The sequence below is a fragment of the Capricornis sumatraensis genome, chromosome 5 (genome assembly GCF_032405125.1).
Source record: "Capricornis sumatraensis isolate serow.1 chromosome 5, serow.2, whole genome shotgun sequence".
NCBI lineage: Eukaryota > Metazoa > Chordata > Mammalia > Artiodactyla > Bovidae > Capricornis > Capricornis sumatraensis.
This window is the reverse complement of record NC_091073.1, coordinates 14,700,507-14,721,550: the sequence shown is the minus strand read 5'-3', so window position 1 is coordinate 14,721,550 and position 21,044 is coordinate 14,700,507. Positions and strand designations below refer to the sequence as shown.

The 21,044-nt window shown below is 42.2% G+C and overlaps 2 protein-coding genes across 2 annotated transcripts in view; one reads left to right on the top strand and one right to left on the bottom strand.

The window, feature by feature from the left end:
• Positions 1-21,044, top strand: part of CDK6 (cyclin dependent kinase 6) — a 253,809-nt gene that overhangs the window by 215,136 nt on the left and 17,629 nt on the right. The window lies entirely within an intron of this gene.
• Positions 16,064-16,810, bottom strand: LOC138080152 (ubiquitin-ribosomal protein eS31 fusion protein-like). Its single transcript, XM_068973119.1, has 2 exons — positions 16,414-16,810; positions 16,064-16,161 (listed from the first exon to the last, which is right to left on the bottom strand). The coding sequence occupies exons 1-2, from the start codon at positions 16,808-16,810 to the stop codon at positions 16,064-16,066; spliced, it is 495 nt and encodes a 164-aa protein (XP_068829220.1).

Below are 21,044 nucleotides of genomic sequence, written 5' to 3'. Positions count from 1 at the left end.
ATATTATACCTTTTTTCCATTTTTTATTATTTTTAGAATCAGGATGTACATTGGAATCAGTTGGTAGCACCTTAGATTTAATGAAAGGTGATGCTAAGTTGCTTCAGTTGTGTCCAACTCTTTGCGACCCCAGGGACTGTAGCCTGCCAGGCTCCTCTGTCCATGGGATTCTCCAGGCAAGAATACTGGAGTGGGTTGCTTTGCCCTCCTCCAGGGGATCTTCCTGACTGAGGGACTGAACCCACGTCTCTTACATCTCCTGCATTGGCAGGCGGGTTCTTTACCACTAGCACCACCTGGGAAGCCCTTATATATAATGTACAGTAATGATACTTATATTTATCATGTTGTGCATTACATACCTAGGACTTACGTATCTTATAAGTGGAAGTTTGTACCTTTGACCACCTTCAGTCTCCTTCCCACTCCACCTCAGTCCCACCACTGCCTCTGGCAAGCACAAATCTGATCTCTTTTTCTATGAATTTGTTTATTTTTGAGTATAGTTGACCTGCAACACCATGTTAGTACCATATTAGTACACAGCACCATGACTTGTCTGTCTCTACGTTTCAAACTGGACACCGTGATAAGTCTAGGTGCCATCTGTCACCGTACAAAGATATTCTGTAATTGTTGACTATATTCCCCACACTTTACATTTCATACCCAAGACTCAATGACTGAAGGTTTGTACCTTTTCATTTCTTTCATTTCTCTCTGTACCTATTCCTCTGCTCCCCCAACCCCTATTCCTCTGGGAACTACCTGTTTATTCTCTGTATCTATGAGTTCATTTGCTCCACATATAAGGGAAATCATACGTTCTTTGTCTCACTCTTTCTGACTTCTTTCACTTGGTATAATACCCTCTGGGTCCATTTATGTTGTAGCAGATGGCAAGATTTCATCCTTTTTTATGGCCGATACTGCACTGTGTGTTCGTGTGTGTGTGTGTGTGCGTTCGTGTGTGTGTGTGTGTGTTCGCGTGTGTTTGTGTGCTGTAGCTATACTGTGTATGTCGACAACTTCTTTTTTTATAGTGTCACTGTGGTTGTTGTGGACAGCTTCTTTATCCATTTTTCTATCAACAGGCACTTAGGTTTGCCTCAATGTTGTCTTCTTGTTCAGTCGCTACGTTGTGTCCAATTCTTTGTGACCCCATGGACTGCATCACCGCCAGGCTTCTCTGTCCTTCACCATCTCCTGGAGTTTGCTCAAACCCATGTCCGTTGAGTCGGTGATGGCATCCAACCATCTCATGCTCTGTTGGCCCCTTCTCCTCCTGCCCTCAATCTTTCCCAGCATCAGTCTTTTCCAGTGCATTGGCTCGTCCCATCTGGTGGCCAAGGTATTGGAGCTTCAGCATCAGTCCTTCCGATTGTAAATAGTGCTACAGTGAACCCAGGCATACATATATTTTTTTCAAATTGGTGTTCTCATTTTCTTCAGATGAATACCCAGAAGTGGGATAGTTGGATCATATTTTTAATTTACTAAGTAAGTGATGTTCCATAGAGCATTCAAGGAAGAGCCCAATGAGCCTAAGGCTGAGAGTTCACGCTGCCCTCGGAGGTCACCGCCGGCCAGTGGCAGGATGGAACTGGGCATGCCCAGCCCGGGTGGTCCACACAGGATGCCGTCCTGCTGCCCGCCAGAGCCTGTGCCTCCACAGCAGGCCTCTGAGGCAAACCCCACATTGGCTCTGAAGCGTCCTTCTATCTGGGCATTGGCGGAACTCCCAAACAAGTGGGGAAAGGCACCAGGAAAGTTCATCCTCGGATGAGCGGATCAGTTAAACATCAGACAGTAGGACGTTGTTCCCGGAGGGGCCGTGGGACCGGTGAGGCCGCGCTCCCCAGCCACGCCAGGCTCTCCCTGCAGACACGTCCCTTGTGTCAAGGTCTTCCTGCTTTTAGGAACCCCATTTATGTTTTAACATAAATTGTTTGTTTTGAAAATAGTGCTGATGCTAATAAAACAATACAATAAGATAAAAACACCGAAGATATACTAAATGTACAGTATAACTTGGTAAATTAATAAAGCAGGGCAGGACTTCTGGTGGTGCAGTGCTGAGGACCCTGTGCTTCAGTGCAGAGGACGCGGGTTCCATCCCTGGTCGGGAAGCAGATCCCACATGCTGTGCAGCACAACTTGGCACGACCCAAATAAAGAAATCAAGTGGTTCTCTTATTAAAAAAAAAAAAGAATAGCAGTTCAGCTACCTTATAAAATTTACATGTAAATTCTTTAAAACTTTTCAGCATGCAAAACCAAAGGAATCTAAAGTGCATATTAGTTTTGTGCTAAAGGTACACAATTTGAAAGTACGTTTAATGAGCAAGGCATACAGTGTGCACTACCAGGCTATACGAATATTTTATTTTAACTATATTAGATACTTCCATCTATAATGCTTTAAAAGCCGTATGTGTGTGTGTGCACGTGTGTGTTCAATCATGTCTGACTCTTTGCGACCCCATTGACTGTAGCCTGCGGGGCTCCTCTGTCCATGGAATTTTCCAGGCAAGAATACTGGAGTGGGTTGCCGTTTCCTTCTCCAGGGGATCTTCCTGACCCAGGGATCAAACCCATGTCTCCTGCATTTCCCGAATTGCAGGCAAATTGTCTACCGCTGAGCCACTAGGGAAGCTGTTAGAAGCTTTAAATGGCTCTAATCAGTTAGCTGAGATGAACACAGTGTAAACTTTCAAGTTTTAAAATTTATTTTGAGCCTCACTTTTATGAGTACTTTCTCAAAATATGGTAATCACCGTGTGTTTGTACCACTGGGTGTGCTGTCTGCTGTTTATTACCTATTAATAGTAGATGTTAGACTTGATATTTGATGTAAGCCTCAGTTCCTCCTTTTAAAACGAGGATAATATTATGTACTGAGCAGAATGTTCTTAGAATTAAATGAGATAATACATGTAGAATAGAGTAAAGCGGCCCCTGTCCTACTACATGTGCTTGGTAAGTTGCATTTGTTATTATTGGCCATCAGTGGTGAAGATAAGTTACCTACTCAACATCTTTTAGGTGGCACTGGTTTTCATCTACATAATTTCTCTAATATAATGTTCTTAAGACTAAGGTTTCTTTTATATTCTCTTAAAGTTCCTCTCAGAGTTTTAATTTGCCAAATGTCGTCAGAAGCTTGTTGGTAGGTTGAAAGATTCTAAATTTCACTTTCCAGGAAAATGCATCCCTCAGTTGCAGTGCCAAGCCTACCAGTGATGATCAAGAAGTCCCAAAGGTCAATACATAATTATACTTTATAATCAGAAAGTAGACATTTAGTTGCTTAAAGCCTGAAATTGGACCAAACTATTTTCTGAACTGAGAACCAGTTTTTGAATAAATGTTCGGCCACAATTTAAATCTTGAATCTAGTTGGGAAGTGTGTAACACTTAATGTAACCTGATAGCCCCTTTGACTGCATAGTCTTAAGTACATTAAAAAAAAAAATCCTCCCAAAGTTTTTTAATATCTATATATTCATCTTTTCCTAAGACCATCAATTTAGAGATAGCAAAACATAACTGGACTTTTTTAAAACAACTTTTACTGTATTTTTCTTCTTAGAAAGTAATACATTAGCAAAATTTTAGAAAGTCTGATTTTGGAAAATGCAGAGAAGCAAAAAAGGGAGGGTGAAAATTGCCTTCAACCCATAGATAGATAACATATATCTTAAGATTTTCATTATAGGCTTCTTTGTAGTCTTTTATATATATATATATATGAATATATTCATAATATGAATATATATGAATATATATTTCATTATATATATGAATATATTCATATTATGTATACATTTGACCTGTATTTCCAGTTTTTTAACATGTAATTTCAATATATAAATTTACAATAACTATTACTGTACACATTTTTTACCAGTTGTTTCATTTGTATGACTGGCACAATTTTATGCCTATGTCCTTCTCTTATAATTGTAAAGTCAAGTGCATGGCGGATTGAGTCGTACGTCTCTGGAGAATGTGTAATCCAATCAGATTCTGAATATGTTCATTTGTTTCATAAATAAGTACTGTGCATTGGGGCCAAAGATTTCCCTAAATAACTCATTTGTAACATATTTTTAATGTACTGTGTTAGTTGCTCAGTAGTGTCCAACTCTTTGCAACCCCATGGACTGTAGATCTCCAGGCACCTCTGTCCTTGTATTTCTCCAGGTAAGAATACTGAAGTGGGTAACCACTCCCTTCTCCAGCGGACCTTCCCCACCCAGTAACCGCACGCTGGTTTCCTGCATTGCAGGCAGAGTCTTTACTGTCCAAGCCATCAGGGAAGCCCTTTCATGTTCTATGATAGATTGCATTTAAATATATGATATAATAGCATCAATAAGAAATCATGATTAACAGTATTGATTCCAGCATTTGCACGTACCGCATATCTGACTGTGTTTCAGTTACAAAACCCTCCTCTGAGTCCCAGCTTCCCCATCTGTAAAATGAGGAGAGTATTGTCTGTGCTTCAGGGTTGTTTGTAAGGATTAGAAAAATTGGTCTTACCTATCGTTCCTATCCCATTTCATTAGGCAAAATTATCTGGCTTTGTTGGAAACTGAGAAGTAGAAATGCATAGAATTATTACCAGTGGTGAATATGCATAAGTATGAAAGTGTTCAAGCCCACCACTAATCAGGGGAATACACATTCTATTAACAGTTTATGAATGCACTCAGGGAGGGGAGGGTTTTTCATTTGCTGCTATATTGCTAGCATCCAGAACATCGTCTGACACTCATTCTCTGAAGTATCCCCTGAAGGAAGGAATGAAGAAGTGAATAAACAAAATATCAAACATTGAGCAAGTCACTGAATTTTGCAGGACCTCAGTTCCTTCATTAATATAAGGGAAAGACCATATTCAAGCCTTGCTGATGGAAGTAGAGAGAGGAATACTCTCAAGTTAGTCCCACTGCCATGGATACTGAATAAGAAAACACATTTTCTCTCCTATTTGTCATTGTCCTAACTATATCATCGTTCAAGCTTTCTGAGCCAGTGATATTCATAAGTAGCACAGCAGAATATCATAGGTACATCAAATTCAAAGATGGGGCCAAAACAAGAGCATTGAATTTTCTTTGCATATTTAGCCAGAATGAAACCAGGCAAAGAAATTGCCAGCGGGGAAAGGGGCGGGGCAGAGGCTAGGACAGAAAGTAATACAGTGTGAAGCAAAAACAAGTAACTGTGTAGTACAAGAGTGTTTATTATATTTGCTGTGTTTTTATTTTGAGGTAGAGTTGAGTTACGGTGTTATGTTACTTCCTGGTGTATAGCTGCGTGACTCAGTTCTACATCTGTGTATTTTTTCGTCTTCTTTTCCATATGGTTTATTACAGGATGTTGAATGTAGTTCTCTGTGCTGTACGATAGGATCTGGTTGTTTATCCATGCCGTGTGTAATAGTTTGCATCTGCTAGTCCCAAATTCCCAATGTATTTGCTGCTTGATTAATAGTACAGTTTTTACCAAGCAGCTCATCTTACTTGCCAGCAGTCCTGACCCGTCCAGTTTGTTATTTTTGCAGCCTATCTGTGGTATAGAGTGGGACAGGAGCTGTGATGTGGATTCTTGAGCAGATGAGCAGAGGTTAAGTGGCCACCTGCCTCCTCTCGGTGATTTGTTAATCAGTTACAGAGCCCGTTAGGAGCTGGGTCTCCGTCTCCGGGGTTGTGTTCCTTTTCCGTTACACGTGGCTCAGTGCTTCTGTCTTGTTCTAAAGAAGACGCTACAGGGGACACAGCCCTGTCCTGCTCCTGAAACAGTATCGTTACCTGACAGGCTGGTCTGCCAGGAGGACCACTGTTATCTTTTTTAGAAGACTGGGGTTTAATCATTTTTTTTTTCCCAAGAGGAAGTAGCCATAATGGTGCACCGAAAATAACTCCTTAACTGCTAAATTCTACTTAGTAGGTGGTTTCCCAGAGATGATCCAATGCAATGAGTCATCACTCCGAGCATATTAGCACATTATTTCTCTTTTTCACTAACCCCTGATGCTTTTGGTTACATATTTTTTAACCTTTAGAGCCTTTCTGGATGGTTCACAGTCTTCATGCTATGAATATAAACCATCCCCACATGACCTTCTTTTTCTTCTGCTTCCACTTTTGAAATCGAAGGTAACCCCTGACTCAAGAGAACAGTCAGGATCATGACCTCAGATAAAAGAGCAACAGTTTTCTCCAGCTAGAAGTAGCTCTATCTCACGCCCAGTAATAATCAAGAATGTAAATTAATATAAATAAATATGTGGGACCCAGGTCAAGAAAACTATAGAACTTGATCAAGAGATACAAAAGATGTACCTCAATGTAGAGATTTGAATATTGGAAAGATACTACATTTTCCTGAATGAGACGGTTGGATGTTCAAAAGGATGCAAGAACTTTCCAAATTAATTTATAGGTTTATGCAGCTTCAGTCAGAATTCCAGTGGGATTTTCTAAAATATATTTGGAAGAGCTACATTGATGAAAGTAGCCAAGAATTGTTTATCAAAAAAACAAAAGTTAAAAAGGAAACTTCTACCACCAATCAGTAAAATGTATACGTAATGCAGCCAGAATAATAAAAACAATTTGATTCCAGCAGAAGAAATGACAGGCATTAATGGAACAGAATAGACAGCCCCCCAGAAAAACTCTAATCCAGAAAGTGTTATAATTCATCATAAATCACAAATCCTGGGAGACAGAATAACTGGTTCAACAAATGAGGGACAGTAACGGACCAACTCACTGCGGGGGGAAAATGGTAATCTGATTAGATTCTCTCTGTTCTGTACCACAGAGCAAGTAACAGATGGCTTAAAGATTTATATATTAAACATGAAACTGTAAAAGTATATTAAAAATGAAACTGTAAAAGTATAAAGAAGCTATAGATAATATGGATGGCTCTAAAATGGAGCTAGGAAAAAAAACACAAAAAAATAAAATGGAGCTAGACCTGCAAAGCATTAAAGGCAAAGGAAAGTGTTAATATATTTGACTATATGAAAATTGAAAGCTTCTGTTCATCAAAAAAAAAAAAGATGCTGCAAAGTTTCAGAGCATATGGTAAACTTGGAGAAAAAGTTTGCAATGAGTATGACAAAGGCATAACATCCTTCATGAATAAAAGGCTCTAAAAATTAACTGGGACGCCACAGCACACTCCACTGTCACTGCGCCACTTTCCTATCACATTATATATTAATACATGTCAGAGTGCAACATGGCTTTTGTAAACAGAATACCATTCAGATGACATGAGTGAAAGAAATTCAGATCTTATTTTCCATTCACATAGTCTTTGTTCAAAGGCGGTTGAAGGAAACGACACATTATGCTATAAATACTTCAGGACAGTTTGTCCACACTGACACTTCCATTTCCTAAAACGAAACCCTCACTGGCCCACAGGGAGAAAAAAGGCGAGCTTTGTTAACCAGCTTTATTTCAACAAGCACATCCATATGGTAAGAACTTCCTCTGATGAGTCATCCACCGTTGTCAAACACCAACTTTCCTTTGTCTGACCCATGCAGAAATAAAAGTCTGTGGAACCATAATACAAGAGTATGAGTCATTTAATTGTGTTTTATTCCTATCTGAATTTGCATCCGTCACAAACCCACTGTGTCCACCAGGAAAAATTGCATTCTTCAAATATCGCTGAAAAAAAAAAATCCTGTTCAGATGCTTCTGTTCTGTCTAGATAGTCTGTGAAATTTCTAAGGAATGTTGTGGGCTTTGCTTCCTGTGCTAAATTGTTAAATTATCACACATTATTGGATTCCAACCAAAATGTTCTGGATAGGAATATTATATTCATACAGGATACTAGTTGTCTTGACCATTTACAAAGGAATAAAGGGGAAGGATTTGAACTCTTCCTTGTCGTAAAATAGCAACTCTAAAAGGGTAGGTAGAAATGTGTGTACAAATAATATTTTTTTAATATGTCCTTGATTCTTTTCTTCATAGAGGCTTGAGTCATATTCAGTCTCAGCTTTGTTTTGACGGCCAACCACTGTCTTGTCTTTTTATTCTTGTTCAAACCAAGGACTGTACAGCCAGGATTCCGATCCTGGTCTGGAGTATGATACCATCTAAGTTTGTTTGAAAGAGACCTTTAGAGATCCCGCCTTAACTTCTTCCATATAAAAAGAGAAAAGAAACGACAGCTTGATTTCTTCTAATTAGCTTGCTGTATTTTCCAGTTTTTATTAATACATGTATATTTCATAATCAGAAAAAAATTTATTTTTAAAGTAGCTGCCCATCATTAAAAATATAAACACAAAAAGTAAGCCTTTTTAAAAAATTTAGCTGGCTCTGAGGTTAGCAGAAATTTATCCTGAGAAAAGAAATGCTAACTTTTGTGGATTGATCACATTAATCTCTCAGTTCTAGAGACATATAGACAAACCTCACTGACATTCTGTGGCCAGTGCCCATATCTGTATGCTAAGCAGATTTTTTTTTTTTTTTAAGGAAAAAATGAGAAAATCAGTTTTCCACCATTTGGAGAGTATTTTTAACTAATGATTGAATCCAATTTGAGGATATTTTTGGATCATTTGTAATACTGTATGAGTGATACTTTTGGTTCCCTTTTGAGAAAAACTTTTTTTTTTTTAATAAGCCACTTCAACCAATAGACACACATCTCTTGCAGAAAATTTCTAGTGATTATGTTACCCCAAAATCAACATTAAAACTTGCAGCCTTGGATTATGCATCATTTTGCTGACAGCTGGCTGATGTCAGTATTAGAGTGTTTGCAAGAGAGAGCATGTGCGTATGAGCATAGAGGTAATCATAATTATCTGCTCAGAGACACACCCACATGAGAGCCCATAAAACTCTCTTTGGCAGAAATTGTTGTGTCAAAGGCAAGACCAGTGGATTCAAAGACTAAAAGGAAGAGTGGTTTTGAAAGCTACATTTTTCTTACCGTAACTTTAAGTAATATTTGCTGTGGGACTATGTCAGTATTCAGTGGGCTTACTTTAGCATTTTCTGCCTTAAGCTCATTGTGTATTGCTTTGTCTCCCTATCAGACAGAGAAGACTTGACTCACCTGGGCCACCTTGGCTCACACAGCTGGTTTGTTTCCCATGGAATATGCTGCTGATGAATCACAGCACCTCTCCTACTGCACCTAGGCCGCTGCTGTTTAGTCACTAAGTGTTAGTCTAAGTGTTAGTCGCCCAGTTGTGTCTGACTCTTTGCGACCCCATGCCCTGTAGCCCTCCAGGCTCCTCTGTCCATGGGGTTCTCCAGGCAGGAATACTGGAGTGGGTTGCCGTTTCCTTCTCAGGGGATGAAACCCGCATCTCCTGGATGGAAGGCAGATTCCTTACCGCTGAGACAGCGAGAAAGCCCGGTGCTCCTAGGTAACGTTTCGGAGCCCTTCTCAGCCTGGCTCACAGCCTGTTACTGTCAGCAGTGACGCTGGACAAGACGCATTCTCGTCGTCCCCTGGATGTGTAGTAGCCCCATCCCAGTCTCTACTGATGGTCTCCTCTTTAGATTCTGCTGGCTTCCCTGGTGGCTCAGGAGGTGAAGAATCGGCCTGCAATGCAGGAGACCCCGCTTCAATCCCTGGGTTGGGAAGATCCCCTGGAGAAGGAACGGCAACCCACTCAGTATTCTTGCCTGGAGAATCCCATGGACAAGGAGCCTGGAGGGCTGCGTGACTGAGAGACTAACGCTGAGATATGCACTTCCCTCAGCCAATGAATTCAACCAGGCAGATTAAACCACAGGCAGTGCCCTTTCCTGGGCAAGAGGTGTACAGTTTTATAAGGTCTTTTGCTAAAACGGAGTAATAGCAAATTGAATTTTGGTGTGAGGAGGGAGCTGCTGAGTGTCTAGTCCCTTATTGTCTAGAAACAGTGAGTTACTAGGAAAAACAAGGATGAACTTGTCTCTTTGGACCACCTTCATTCTTACTGTTTTGAGAGATCTCGTTTGATTGTTTACAAAAGACCTCTGAAATAACAAAGATACTTTTTTAAAAATTAGTCTTTTTTTTTTTTTCTTTTACTATAACTTCTTATAGTGGGTCTCCTGGGTAGGGTCCCCAGCCACTCTGGTTTGCCTGGGACAAAGAGGTTTCCCTGGATACAGGATCTTTAGTGCTAAACGTGGAACCATCCTGGGCATACTGGGTCACTTGGTCACCCTGTTCATGGGTGCCCCACCACATGGCCAGTATTGAGGAACAGAGGTGCCAAGATTCCCACCCAGCCAGCTCCCTCATATAGGTTTTCGTTCTCTCCCAGAAGGCACAGTATAAAAAAAGGCTAGGAATTGTGGGACAAAATGATTTTATTATGTGATATGATGAGGTTCTAGTTTGGGTATGTGATGGTTCTAGTTCACATTTCTGCAGAGTGAAGGTAATTGATAAGCCCTGGCATCCGGTCCCATCACTTCATGGGAAATAGATAGGGAAACAGTGGAAACAGTGTCAGACTTTATTTTGAGGGGCTCCAAAATCACTGCAGATGGTGATTGTAGCCATGAAATTAAAAGACGCTTACTCCTTGGAAGGAAAGTTATGACCAACCTAGATAGCATATTCAAAAGCAGAGACATTAACTTTGCCAACAAAGGTCTGTCTAGTCAAGGCTATGGTTTTTCCAGTGGTCATGTATGGATGTGAGAATTGGACTGTGAAGAAAGCTGAGCGCTGAAGAATTGATGCTTTTGAACTGTGGTGTTTGAGAAGACTCTTGAGAGTCCCTTGGACTGCAAGGAGATCCAACCAGTCCATCCTAAAGGAGGTCGGTCCTGGGTGTTCATTGGAAGGACTGAAGCTGAAACTCCAGTACTTTGGCCACCTCATGCGAAGAGTTGACTCATTGGAAAAGACCCTGATGCTGGGAGGGATTGGGGGCAGGAAGAGAAGGGGACAACAAAGGATGAGATGGTTGGATGACATCACCGACTCGATGGATATGAGTTTGGGTAAACTCCTGGAGTTGGTGATGGACAGGGAGACCTGGCATGCTGCAATTCATGGGGTCACAAAGAGTTGGACACGACTGAGTGACTGAACTGACTGAGCCCAGTTAGTAATTAAAGCCTGGTAGACTACAGTCTATGGGGTCACAAGAGTCAAACGTGACTTAGCAACTAAACCATCACCAGTCAATCTCTGGCACTGCTTTTGCCAAGTGTTCCTGGTAATCTCTGATAAGCCTTTCTGTGTCTCTACATGCGACCAGTCACCCTTGCCCCGAATGATCTTCCAGCATGTCGTCATTAAAGTTTTTCAATACCAAGCCCAACTTAAAATACAGTGCCTATTACAGCTCAAATTTCCATAAGGGAGGAAGAGAGTTATACAGGCTCTGTAGTTCATATGAAGAGACAGAAGACCGCCTTCCCCAGGCCATTGAACCTGAGATGTCTGACTGTAAAAGAAGCTTATCGTTCATGGTGAGAGAGGTGATTCCATGGGAAGTCCCAGATCCTGGACTTGCCTCCAGGTTCCTAGTAATTAATAATACTAATACAAACACTTTACCCTTGCAAGTTAGCACATCTCAGCTTTGACTCAGACCTCTTTTCCTGGTTGGTTCTCAAGCTTTGTTTCAAATGCACAGTTGTACTAGTACTTGCTAGTTATCTGACTTTAGGTTAGACTGAGGATGAAAATGCAGTAATGTAGGGAGTAACCTACATTACCACACGAAGGCAGTGGCACCCCACTCCAGTACTCTTGCCTGGAAAATCTCATGGACGGAGTAGCCTGGAAGGCTGCAGTCCATGGGGTCGCTGAGGGTCGGACAGGACTCAGCGACTTCCCTCTCACTTTTCACTTTCCTGCATTGGAGAAGGAAATGGCAACCCACTCCAGTGTTCTTGCCTGGAGAATCCCAGGGACAGGGGATCCTGGTGGGCTGATGTCTGTGGGTTCACACAGAGTCGGACACGACTGAAGTGACTTAGCAGGGAGTCACCTAGCCTTTAGAAATGCTCAGTTACCTGATCATTTCTTTCCTGCCTTAAGAACTCCCCTGATGGACTTCTCTGGTGGTCCAGTGGTTAAGAATCCACCTGCCAATGCAGGAGACTTGGGTTCAATCCCTGGTCTGGGAAGTGCACATGCCACAAGGCAACTAAGCTCATGTACTGCCACTGCTGAAGCCCACATGCTTTAGAGCCCATGATCTGCAACAAGCGCGGCCACCACAATGAGAAACCCATGCACCGCAACTCAGAGTAGCACCTGCTCTCCGCAACTAGAGAAAGCCCGTGCGCAGCATCAAAGACCCAGTGCCACTAAAAATAAATAAGTAATAAATTAGTGTTGCTTAAAAAAAAAAAAAAACCTCCCCTGATGAGCAGAGTGATTAGACAGCAAGAGATAAGGGAGGCACTGGGAGAGTAACAAACATGTTATTTGGCAAGAAAAATTCTTGGAAATTACATGAAATAAATACTTGAATCCCAGACACAGAATGAGACAGATTTTGTTTGTTGTTCCTATTGGACCAAAATGTGCCAACCCAGCCTTCTAATTTTAAAGGTAGGAGAGGTATTGTATTTAATAACTTGAGGAAGGAAGTCTTATGGACTGAATGTGTCCCTTTCAAAATTCAGATGTTGAAGCTCCAACCCCTTTTTTGATGTAATTTGGAGATGGGGCCTTTAAGAAATTAGAGTTAGATGAGGTCATGAGGGTGAAGCACCCATGAGATTAGTGCCCTTCTAAATAGAGACACCAGAGAACTTGCTGTCTCTCTCCATCATATGAGTAATGCAATGAGAAAGTGGTCTGCAAACCAGGAAGAGGGTCCTCATCAGAAATCGATCATGTTGGCACTTTCTTCTAGGCCTTCTCAGTCTCCAGAGCTGCAGGTTATCAACTTCAGTCATTTAAGCCACCCAGCCTACAATTTTGTTATGTCAGCCCCAGTACCCTAAGACTAGGAGACGAGAAAGGCAATTCTTTCATTAAATAAGTGTATACGAGAAATAATAGTTTCTGGCAAATGGTAGATACTCAACATTTGTTCAGATGATTAGAAGTGACTTTTTTACATCTTAATGACTGCTTAGGCTTTCTTAGTCATGTATAAAATTGACTAAGTCAGTAAAAATATTAATTCGTAAGTTTTGTAATGTTTCAGAAATCTGAAGTGTTTGGGTGAGCTCTAGTTTAATTGGCCGTTTTGAATCGAAAACCATTGGAGTTTTCCTGCCCCCTCTCTTTTTCTCTCAAGGAAGTTACTCACAGTCCACTAAATGTGAGCCCTCTGTGGAGAAATAAATTATTCACAGCTGGTAACTAGTGAAAATGAATTCAGCTATTTACTTTTAAGGAAATGACCAGACTGAGTGTCCCCTGCTGTGCACAGAAATGGCAGCACCCTGTAACTCGTGTTCATCTGGTTTTTGGTCTCAGGGGCACCTCCCTTACCGACACAGCTTCATCTCAGGTTCTTTTTGCCCCCAGTCCTTCCTTTTTTATTACTTGGACTTTTCATATTTTTTTTTTCCTCCAGCCCTTCTTCCTCTCTGGGCTGGCTTTCTTCAAGCTCCTCTTCCCCTCCTCTTCCCCTCCTCCACCCTCCTTAATCCCTCACTCTCTGTTTCGCCTTTGCTTCCCTTTCTGCACTTTCCTCTTTCTTTGTCTTCCAAGGAGCCCATCCCTGTCCTGCATGCCTTGATGAAGTAAGCCCGCTGGGGCAAAAGTTCTACCCCCACACGCCTCTTGCCGCTTCTCTGCTGGTTTTGGCAGGCCGCGTGGTTTTTAAATACCCACTGTTTGCAGGTATTGCCTAGCACCATAGAGCAGGTAAAGCATAAATGGATACAGCGGTAGAAATCAAATCTGGTTTCAGCTCTGACTGTGTATACATCTATTCACACATACGTATCTGTGCAAACACACATGCTCACACATGAGTTACCCAGAGGTGAACCAAGGAAGTGAATTTGGAGACGTGCGAGACTGAGCCTTATGGAAAGACTAGAGAGGAAAGCCTTCTTGATAGAAGGAACAGTAACCATTCTGTATGTATGTTCAGTTCAGTTCAGTCGCTCAGTCGTGTCCGACTCTGCAACCCCATGAATCTCAGCACACCAGGCCTCCCTGTCCATCACCAACTCCCGGAGTTCACTCAGACTCATGTCCATCGAGTCAGTGATGCCATCCAGCCATCTCATCCTCTGTCGTCCCCTTCTCCTCCTGCCCCCAATCCCTCCCAGCATCAGAGTCTTTTCCAATGAGTCAACTCTTCGCATGAGGTGGCCAAAGTACTGTAGCTCAAACGGTAAAGAATCTGCCTGCAATGCAGGAGATCAGGGTTCGATCCCTGGATTGGGAAGTTCCTCTGAAAAAGGGAATGGCAACCCACTCCAGTATTCTTGGCTGGAGAATTCCATGGGCAGAGAAGCCTGGCAGGCTACAATCTGTGGGATCGCAAAGAGTCAGACACGACTGAGCAACTAACACATCATTCCCTCCAAAGAAATCCCAGGGCTGATCTCCTTCAGAATGGACTGGCTGGATCTCCTGTATGCAATGAGTCCCAATTATGGACAGAAAGTTATGCGCCCTAGATATAGAAGCAAGTAGAGGTTGATCCTGTCCTTGGGGAGCTTCTGGTTTGGCTGTAGAGATCAACAAGTAAATGAGATAGAAATGGTTAGCCCAGGAGTGGGGAGTGAAGAAGTGAGATGAACAGATCAAGTACGTGCAATATATGGCAGGTATATGGCGAGCCATGCTGGGGACTTTTCCTTCGGATTTTGAAAAATAACTGATGCTCAGGACTTCACTGGTGGTCCAGTGGCTAAGACTCAACATTCCAATATAGGGTGCCTCAGGTTCGATGCAGAGAAGGCGATGGCACCCCACTCCAGTACTCTTGCCTGGAAAATCCCATGGATGGAGGAGCCTGGTAGGCTGCAGTCCATGGGGTCACTAAGACTTGGACACGACTCAGCGACTTCACTTTCACTTTTCACTTTCATGCATTGGAGAAGGAAATGGCAACCCGCTCCAGTGTTCTTGCCTGGAGAATCCCAGGGACCAGGGAGCCTCGTGGGCTGCCATCTATGGGGTCGCACAGAGTCGGACACGACTGAAGCGACTTAGCAGCAGCAGCGGGTTCGATATCTGGTCAGAGGACTAACTCCCACAGGCCAAAATAAGACCCAGCACAGACAAATAAAAATAAATGTAAAAAATGTTTAAGTAGCTGATGCTCATGAAATAAGGCTTACCACATGGCTCAGTGGTAAAGAATCCACCTACCAAGCAGGAGACATGGGTACAATCCCTGGTTCGGGAAGATCCCCTGGAGAAGGAAATGGCAGCCCACTCCAATACTCTTGCCTGAAAAATCCCATGGACAAAGGAGCCTGGTGGACTGCTCATAAATGCTTAGTACAAAATAATAGACAAATGCAGGGGGAGAAACCACCCGTAATATCACCATCCACAGGAAAGCATTAGATAGTTTTCTTATAGCATATTCAAAAGCAGAGACGTTACTTTGCTGACTAAGGTCCGTCTAGTCAAGGCTATGGTTTTTCCAGTGGTCATGTATGGATGTGAGAGTTAGACTGTGAAGAAGGCTGAGCGCCGAAGAATTGATGCTTTTGAACTGTGCTGTTGGAGAAGACTCTTGAGAGTCCCTTGGACTGCAAGGAGATCCAACCCGTCCATTCTGAAGGAGATCAACCCTGGGATTTCTTTGGAAGGAATGATGCTAAAGCTGAAACTCCAGTACTTTGGCCACCTCATGCGAAGAGTTGACTCATTGGAGAAGACTCTGATGCTGGGAGGAATTGAGGGCAGGAGGAGAAGGGGACGACTGAGGATGAGATGGCTGGATGGCATCACTGACTCAATGGACGCGACTCTGAGTGAACTCTGGGAGTTGGTGATAGACAGGGAGGCCTGGCGTGCTGCGATTCATGGGGTCGCAAAGAGTCGGACACGACTGAGCGACTAAACTGAACTGAAATGTTAGCTCATATGTTTATTAACCAATATATAATTACTTGTCTTCTGGTTTGTTGAAACAATAGGTCAGACAACATTTGCCACAATAATGTCTGTCCAAGTGACTGGCCCGGAGAAGGCAATGGCACCCCACTCCAGTACTTTTGCCTGGAAAATCCCATGGACAGAGGAGCCTGGAAGGCTCCAGTCCATGGGGTTGCTGAGGGTTGGACACGACTGAGCGACTTCACTTTCACTTTTCACTTTCATGCATTGGAGAAGGAAATGGCAACCCACTCCAGTTTTCTTGCCTGGAGAATCCCAGGGATGGGGGAGCCTGGTGGGTTGCCGTCTATGGGGTTGCACAGAATCGGACAGGACTGAAGTGACTTAGTAGTAAGTGACTGGCCATAAAAACTCCAGCACCACATTCATCTGAGGGACACTCCCGGCGAAGGCGACTCATTTTGCCATTCTCATCCACCTTATAGTATTTCAGAACAGCCAGTTTAACCTTCTTTCTCTTAGGCTTGTTCTTCTTGGGAGTGGTGTAAGACTTCTTCCTTTTCTTAGCACCACCACGAAGTCTCAACAGTAGACGAAGAGTGGACTTCTTTTGAATGTTGTAGTCAGACAAAGTATGTCCATCTTCCAGTTGCTTGCCAGCAAAGATCAGTCTTTGCTGGTCAGGAGGAATTCCTTCCTTATCCTGGATCTTAGCCTTTACATTTTCTGTTGTATCCAAGGGCTCGACCTCAAGAGTGATGGTCTTCCCCGACAGGGTCTTCACAAAAATCTGCATCTTGGCGGTGGTTCCACCGCAGATGGCGGATCCGAAAAAGCTAGATAGGTTTCTGAGTGTCTTTTTTAATCCATAGACATTTGGGGGGTTTATTATATAACCCTAATCTGATAAATCAGGTATTTGGGGAGATTCAGATACTAGTAGATTATTCAGAACTTCCAAAGCACTTCCCTCCAAATGAGTACGTGATTGAATATATGGGAGAAGAAATGTCTATCACTGTACTTTAATACCATGTACTTTTCATATATTTAACCCTAAAGCAGTTTTCTTAGCAGTTTTTCTTTTTCTGTCCTGCATCTGTAATGTTTGCTTGGAAATATAATTTAACTACTTTTTAAAAACAGCTTTATTGACCTATAACTCATATACCATGCAATTCACCAATAACAATTTTATAGCTCAGTGGTTTTCAGTGTAGGGTATCCAGAGAGCCGTGCAACGGTCACCGCAGTGAGTGTTAGGAGTATCTGCATCACTCTAAAAAGAAACCCCATACTCATTAGCAGTCGCTTCTCATTTCCCCACAAGGCCCTGTCCTAGGCAACCACTGATCTACTTTCTGACTCTCTAGATGAGTCTCTCCTATATAAATGGAATCATACGACACGTCGTATTTTGTAACTCACTTCGTTTATTCGGCATAATGTTTTCACGGGTCAGCCACATTATAGCAGCATTTCATTCCTTTTTATGACTGAATGATACTCCAGTGTATGACAGTATCACATTCTGTTTAGCCCTTTCTCAGTTGATGGACATCTGGGTACTTTCTTCCTTTTGGTTATTATGAATATGAATATGCTTTGTACATTCATGTACTATTTTTTGTAAGGACATCTGTCCCTAGAGTTTTTTGTAAGGACATTTCAGTACTCTTTGGGTATATGTCTAGGTGTCATTTTTAACTTCACTGATAACAGCTTTAGAACTGAACATGAGTTACAAGTATAAAAGAACAGACATTCTTCTGGGTAATATTTTCCGAAAGGTCATTTTGTGAACATGGAAAATTCCTCTACTAGTCAAGAAAAGCAGTTAAAGCATAACTGCAGTCAAATGCAGGTTACAGAGGTGTTCTATAGGGTGTATAGGGTGATCCATGACACTTTCGTCTTTTTAGTACAATGAAAATATTGTAACTAAATGAAATCTTTGATCTTCCATTATGCATGAATCATTTCCTTCCTATAACAGACATATCACCATATATGTCTTGTCTGCTAGAAAACATATCCTACTTCTAAACATTATTTTGTACCATCCATTGAGATTATGAATAATATTTATATGTGCTTTTAGTTGTTTGTTTGAAAAGGCATGTAGTCTGCAACTTGGTCCCCTTTTGTAATTTGACCCAAGAAAATTCACTTCACTGATAATGGTGAGCAAGTTTTTTGCTAAACTTACATTCAGAAGAGGAAAGGATATTGCCAATTCAAAATGAGTTCATCTTCACTAGGAAAATTTGACATTCACTTTTTGTTTTCTTGATGATAAGAGTGTTCAGCGTTATAACAGATGGGCCTGCTAAGTCGCTTCAGTCATGTCCGACTCTTTGCGACCCCAGGGACTGTAGCCCGCCAGGCTCCTCTGTCCATGGGATTCTCCAGGCAAGAATACTGGGGTGGGTTGCCGTTTCCTTCTGCAGGAGACCTTCCTGACCCAGAGATCCAGCCCGTGTCTCTTGCGTCTCCTGCACTGGGAGGCAGGTTCTGGTGCCAGGAAGCCCCATTTCAGATGTAGAGAATATATAGTGACTCCAGAGGAACGACTGTTAGGTTTGACTTGGGCAACCACCACACTGACAGACGTCCTCTTCCTTTCTTACACATCATGCTGAATATTTTACCTTGTCATCTGTGAGTAATAGTGGCCAGAACAAAGACCATCTACCGCATGTAAGTGTGAGAAAGCCTCTGTGTGTAGCCGCTCCTTATTATGGGTCTACTATAAGCTGGACATTTTTACAGATGAAGCAATCGAGGTTTAAAGAGCCTCAATGACTTTCCTAAGGTCTTACAGGGAGAAGTGGCTGAGTAGGGGTTCACACCCAAAACAGTCTATCACAAAGTCTATGCTCGTTCCCCAGTCAGCATATATCCTGAGAAACCAACACGGTAAGGGGTTGGGGGGAGTATTAAGGCTTGCATATGTGCGTGCTGAGTCACTCAGCCGTGGCCAGCTTTGCGACCCCATGGGCTATAGCCCACCAGGTTCCTCTGTCCATGGGGATTCTCCAGGCAAGAACCTGGAGTGGATTACCATGCCCTCCTCAAGGGGCTTTTCCTGACTCAGGGATCAAACTCTCATCTCTTAGGTCTCCTGCGCTGACAGGCGGGTTCTTTACCACTAGCACCACTTGGAAGCCCATGTTAAGGCTTAACCTCTCACAAATTTAAGAAAGCCTTAGAGAAATCCTTGGTTTAAAAAAAAAAACCCAAGGTCTACATTTATTTTGGCACAATGGTGATATGAAAGGGAAAATGACTTTGCTGTGGTTTGAAATGAATGCAGTTTGCCAGTGTATTTTGTAGAAATCTCCCTTTGGTTAGGAAAAAGAGAAAAAAGTTTATATGTATAAATAAAAATGTATGCCTTTCATAGAATTTATTTTACCAGCATTAACTATTATCAAGTATAATGAAGAAAGATATTCGAATACTCGGAAATCATGTAAAATCCTCTTATATAAAAACATAGCCATGTTCCATTTCAGATGTTTTCCTCCAGATATTACGTATCTTGTCAAATAAGTTGGCTTCAAAGGGTAGCATGGGCAAAGTCCTACTGGAAGTTTATCTGGGAATTCAAAATAGAAGGAGGCTCAGGGGCATGAGAAACAGAAGGAGAGTTTATGCAGTAGACCGTGGAAGTTCCAGAGACTGTGGAGAAAATCTTTTGGAGAAAAAGGAGGCTCGTAAACGAGAGGAAGAGAAAAGGGATGTAGGCATAAAATTGGAAATGGATTCATGCAACTTAGATTTAACAAAGGTCCTTATTTTGCACTGCTCCCCAACCACTTGGTTAAACTCCTGAAAAGCATTATGACTAGCAGTCCCACTGCCTGTCAGATACCCAGAGCAAACCCTAATTCAGAAACATACATGTACCCCCGTGTTCACAGGAGCACTCTTTACATTAGCCAAGACACAGAAGCAGCCTAAATGTCCATCAGCATAGAAATGGATAAAGAGGACGTGGTGCATATATACAGTGGAACATTACTCAGCCATTAAAAGGAACTGTAGGGTTTTATATAGTAAAAAGCATAAAAATTACCTTATGTAATGCTCTGTATAATAAAAGGATTTTTTAACATGTTAATCCAGTCATAACATTCAAACTCTTAGTTGTGGCATGTGGGATCTAGTTCCCTAAGCAGGGATCAAACCCAGTCCCCCTGATTGGGAGAGTGGAGTCTTAGCCACTGGACCACCAGGGAAGTCCCTGTATGATTTTATCTTTGATGAGGCTCTGTCTCATGAATATAAGAGAGCATTCCTTTTCCATTTTCATTCTTCAAGGGGAGCCTCCATAAGTGCCTCCTAGGATTTCCACGAGAGGTAGATTCTTAGGCAGTGGGAGGAAACAGCGTTTAAAATTCCTGTGGCCCTCCTCAGATTGTCTCTATCTGCCCACCTCTATCTTGGTCTCAGTCTTCTGGTCTTTCTGTGTCTTTTATTCTCCCCTGTCTTGCTCCTTCAACCCTTTACTTCCTTCCCACTTAACTCTAGTTTATGGTAATAAAGAACCAACCAAGTCCGACTCATACATGTGTGTGTTAGCAGTTGTTCAAGGCAGTAATCACTAAACCAACGATTGTGATCAAAGATTATGTTCATATTTATCCACCTAAAATATGCCATAAATTATATGAATTGAAGCCTATTTATCTCAGCTAATCTAAAGGAGGAAGAAATATTCAAAATAATCTCGATGAAAATATCAGTCCCGTATGTTTCTTCAGTTCGTGGTGCGTGCATACCGAATGCAGCTGAGACCTCTTACCAAAGAGCCTTATTTAAAGATAGAATAAGGTCCTTGTTAGTCGCTCAGTCACGTCTGACTCCTTGAGAACCCCTGGACTGAAGCCCTCCAGGCTTCTCTGTCCATGGGCTTATCCAGGCAGGAATACTGGAGTGGGTTGCCATTCCCTTCTCCAGGGGATCTTCTCGACCCAGGGACTGAACCTGGGTCTCCTGCACTGCAGGCAGATTCTTTACCATCT

Bases quoted from the DNA above. Each gene is read 5' to 3' on its own strand.
- LOC138080152 (XM_068973119.1), bottom strand. From the start codon at position 16,810: ATGCAGATTTTTGTGAAGACCCTGTCGGGGAAGACCATCACTCTTGAG. The intron at 16,162-16,413 runs GTCACTTACTAC...AAAGTACTGGAG, and splicing joins TGCTGGAGTTTTTATGGCCA to TGGGGTGCCATTGCCTTCTC.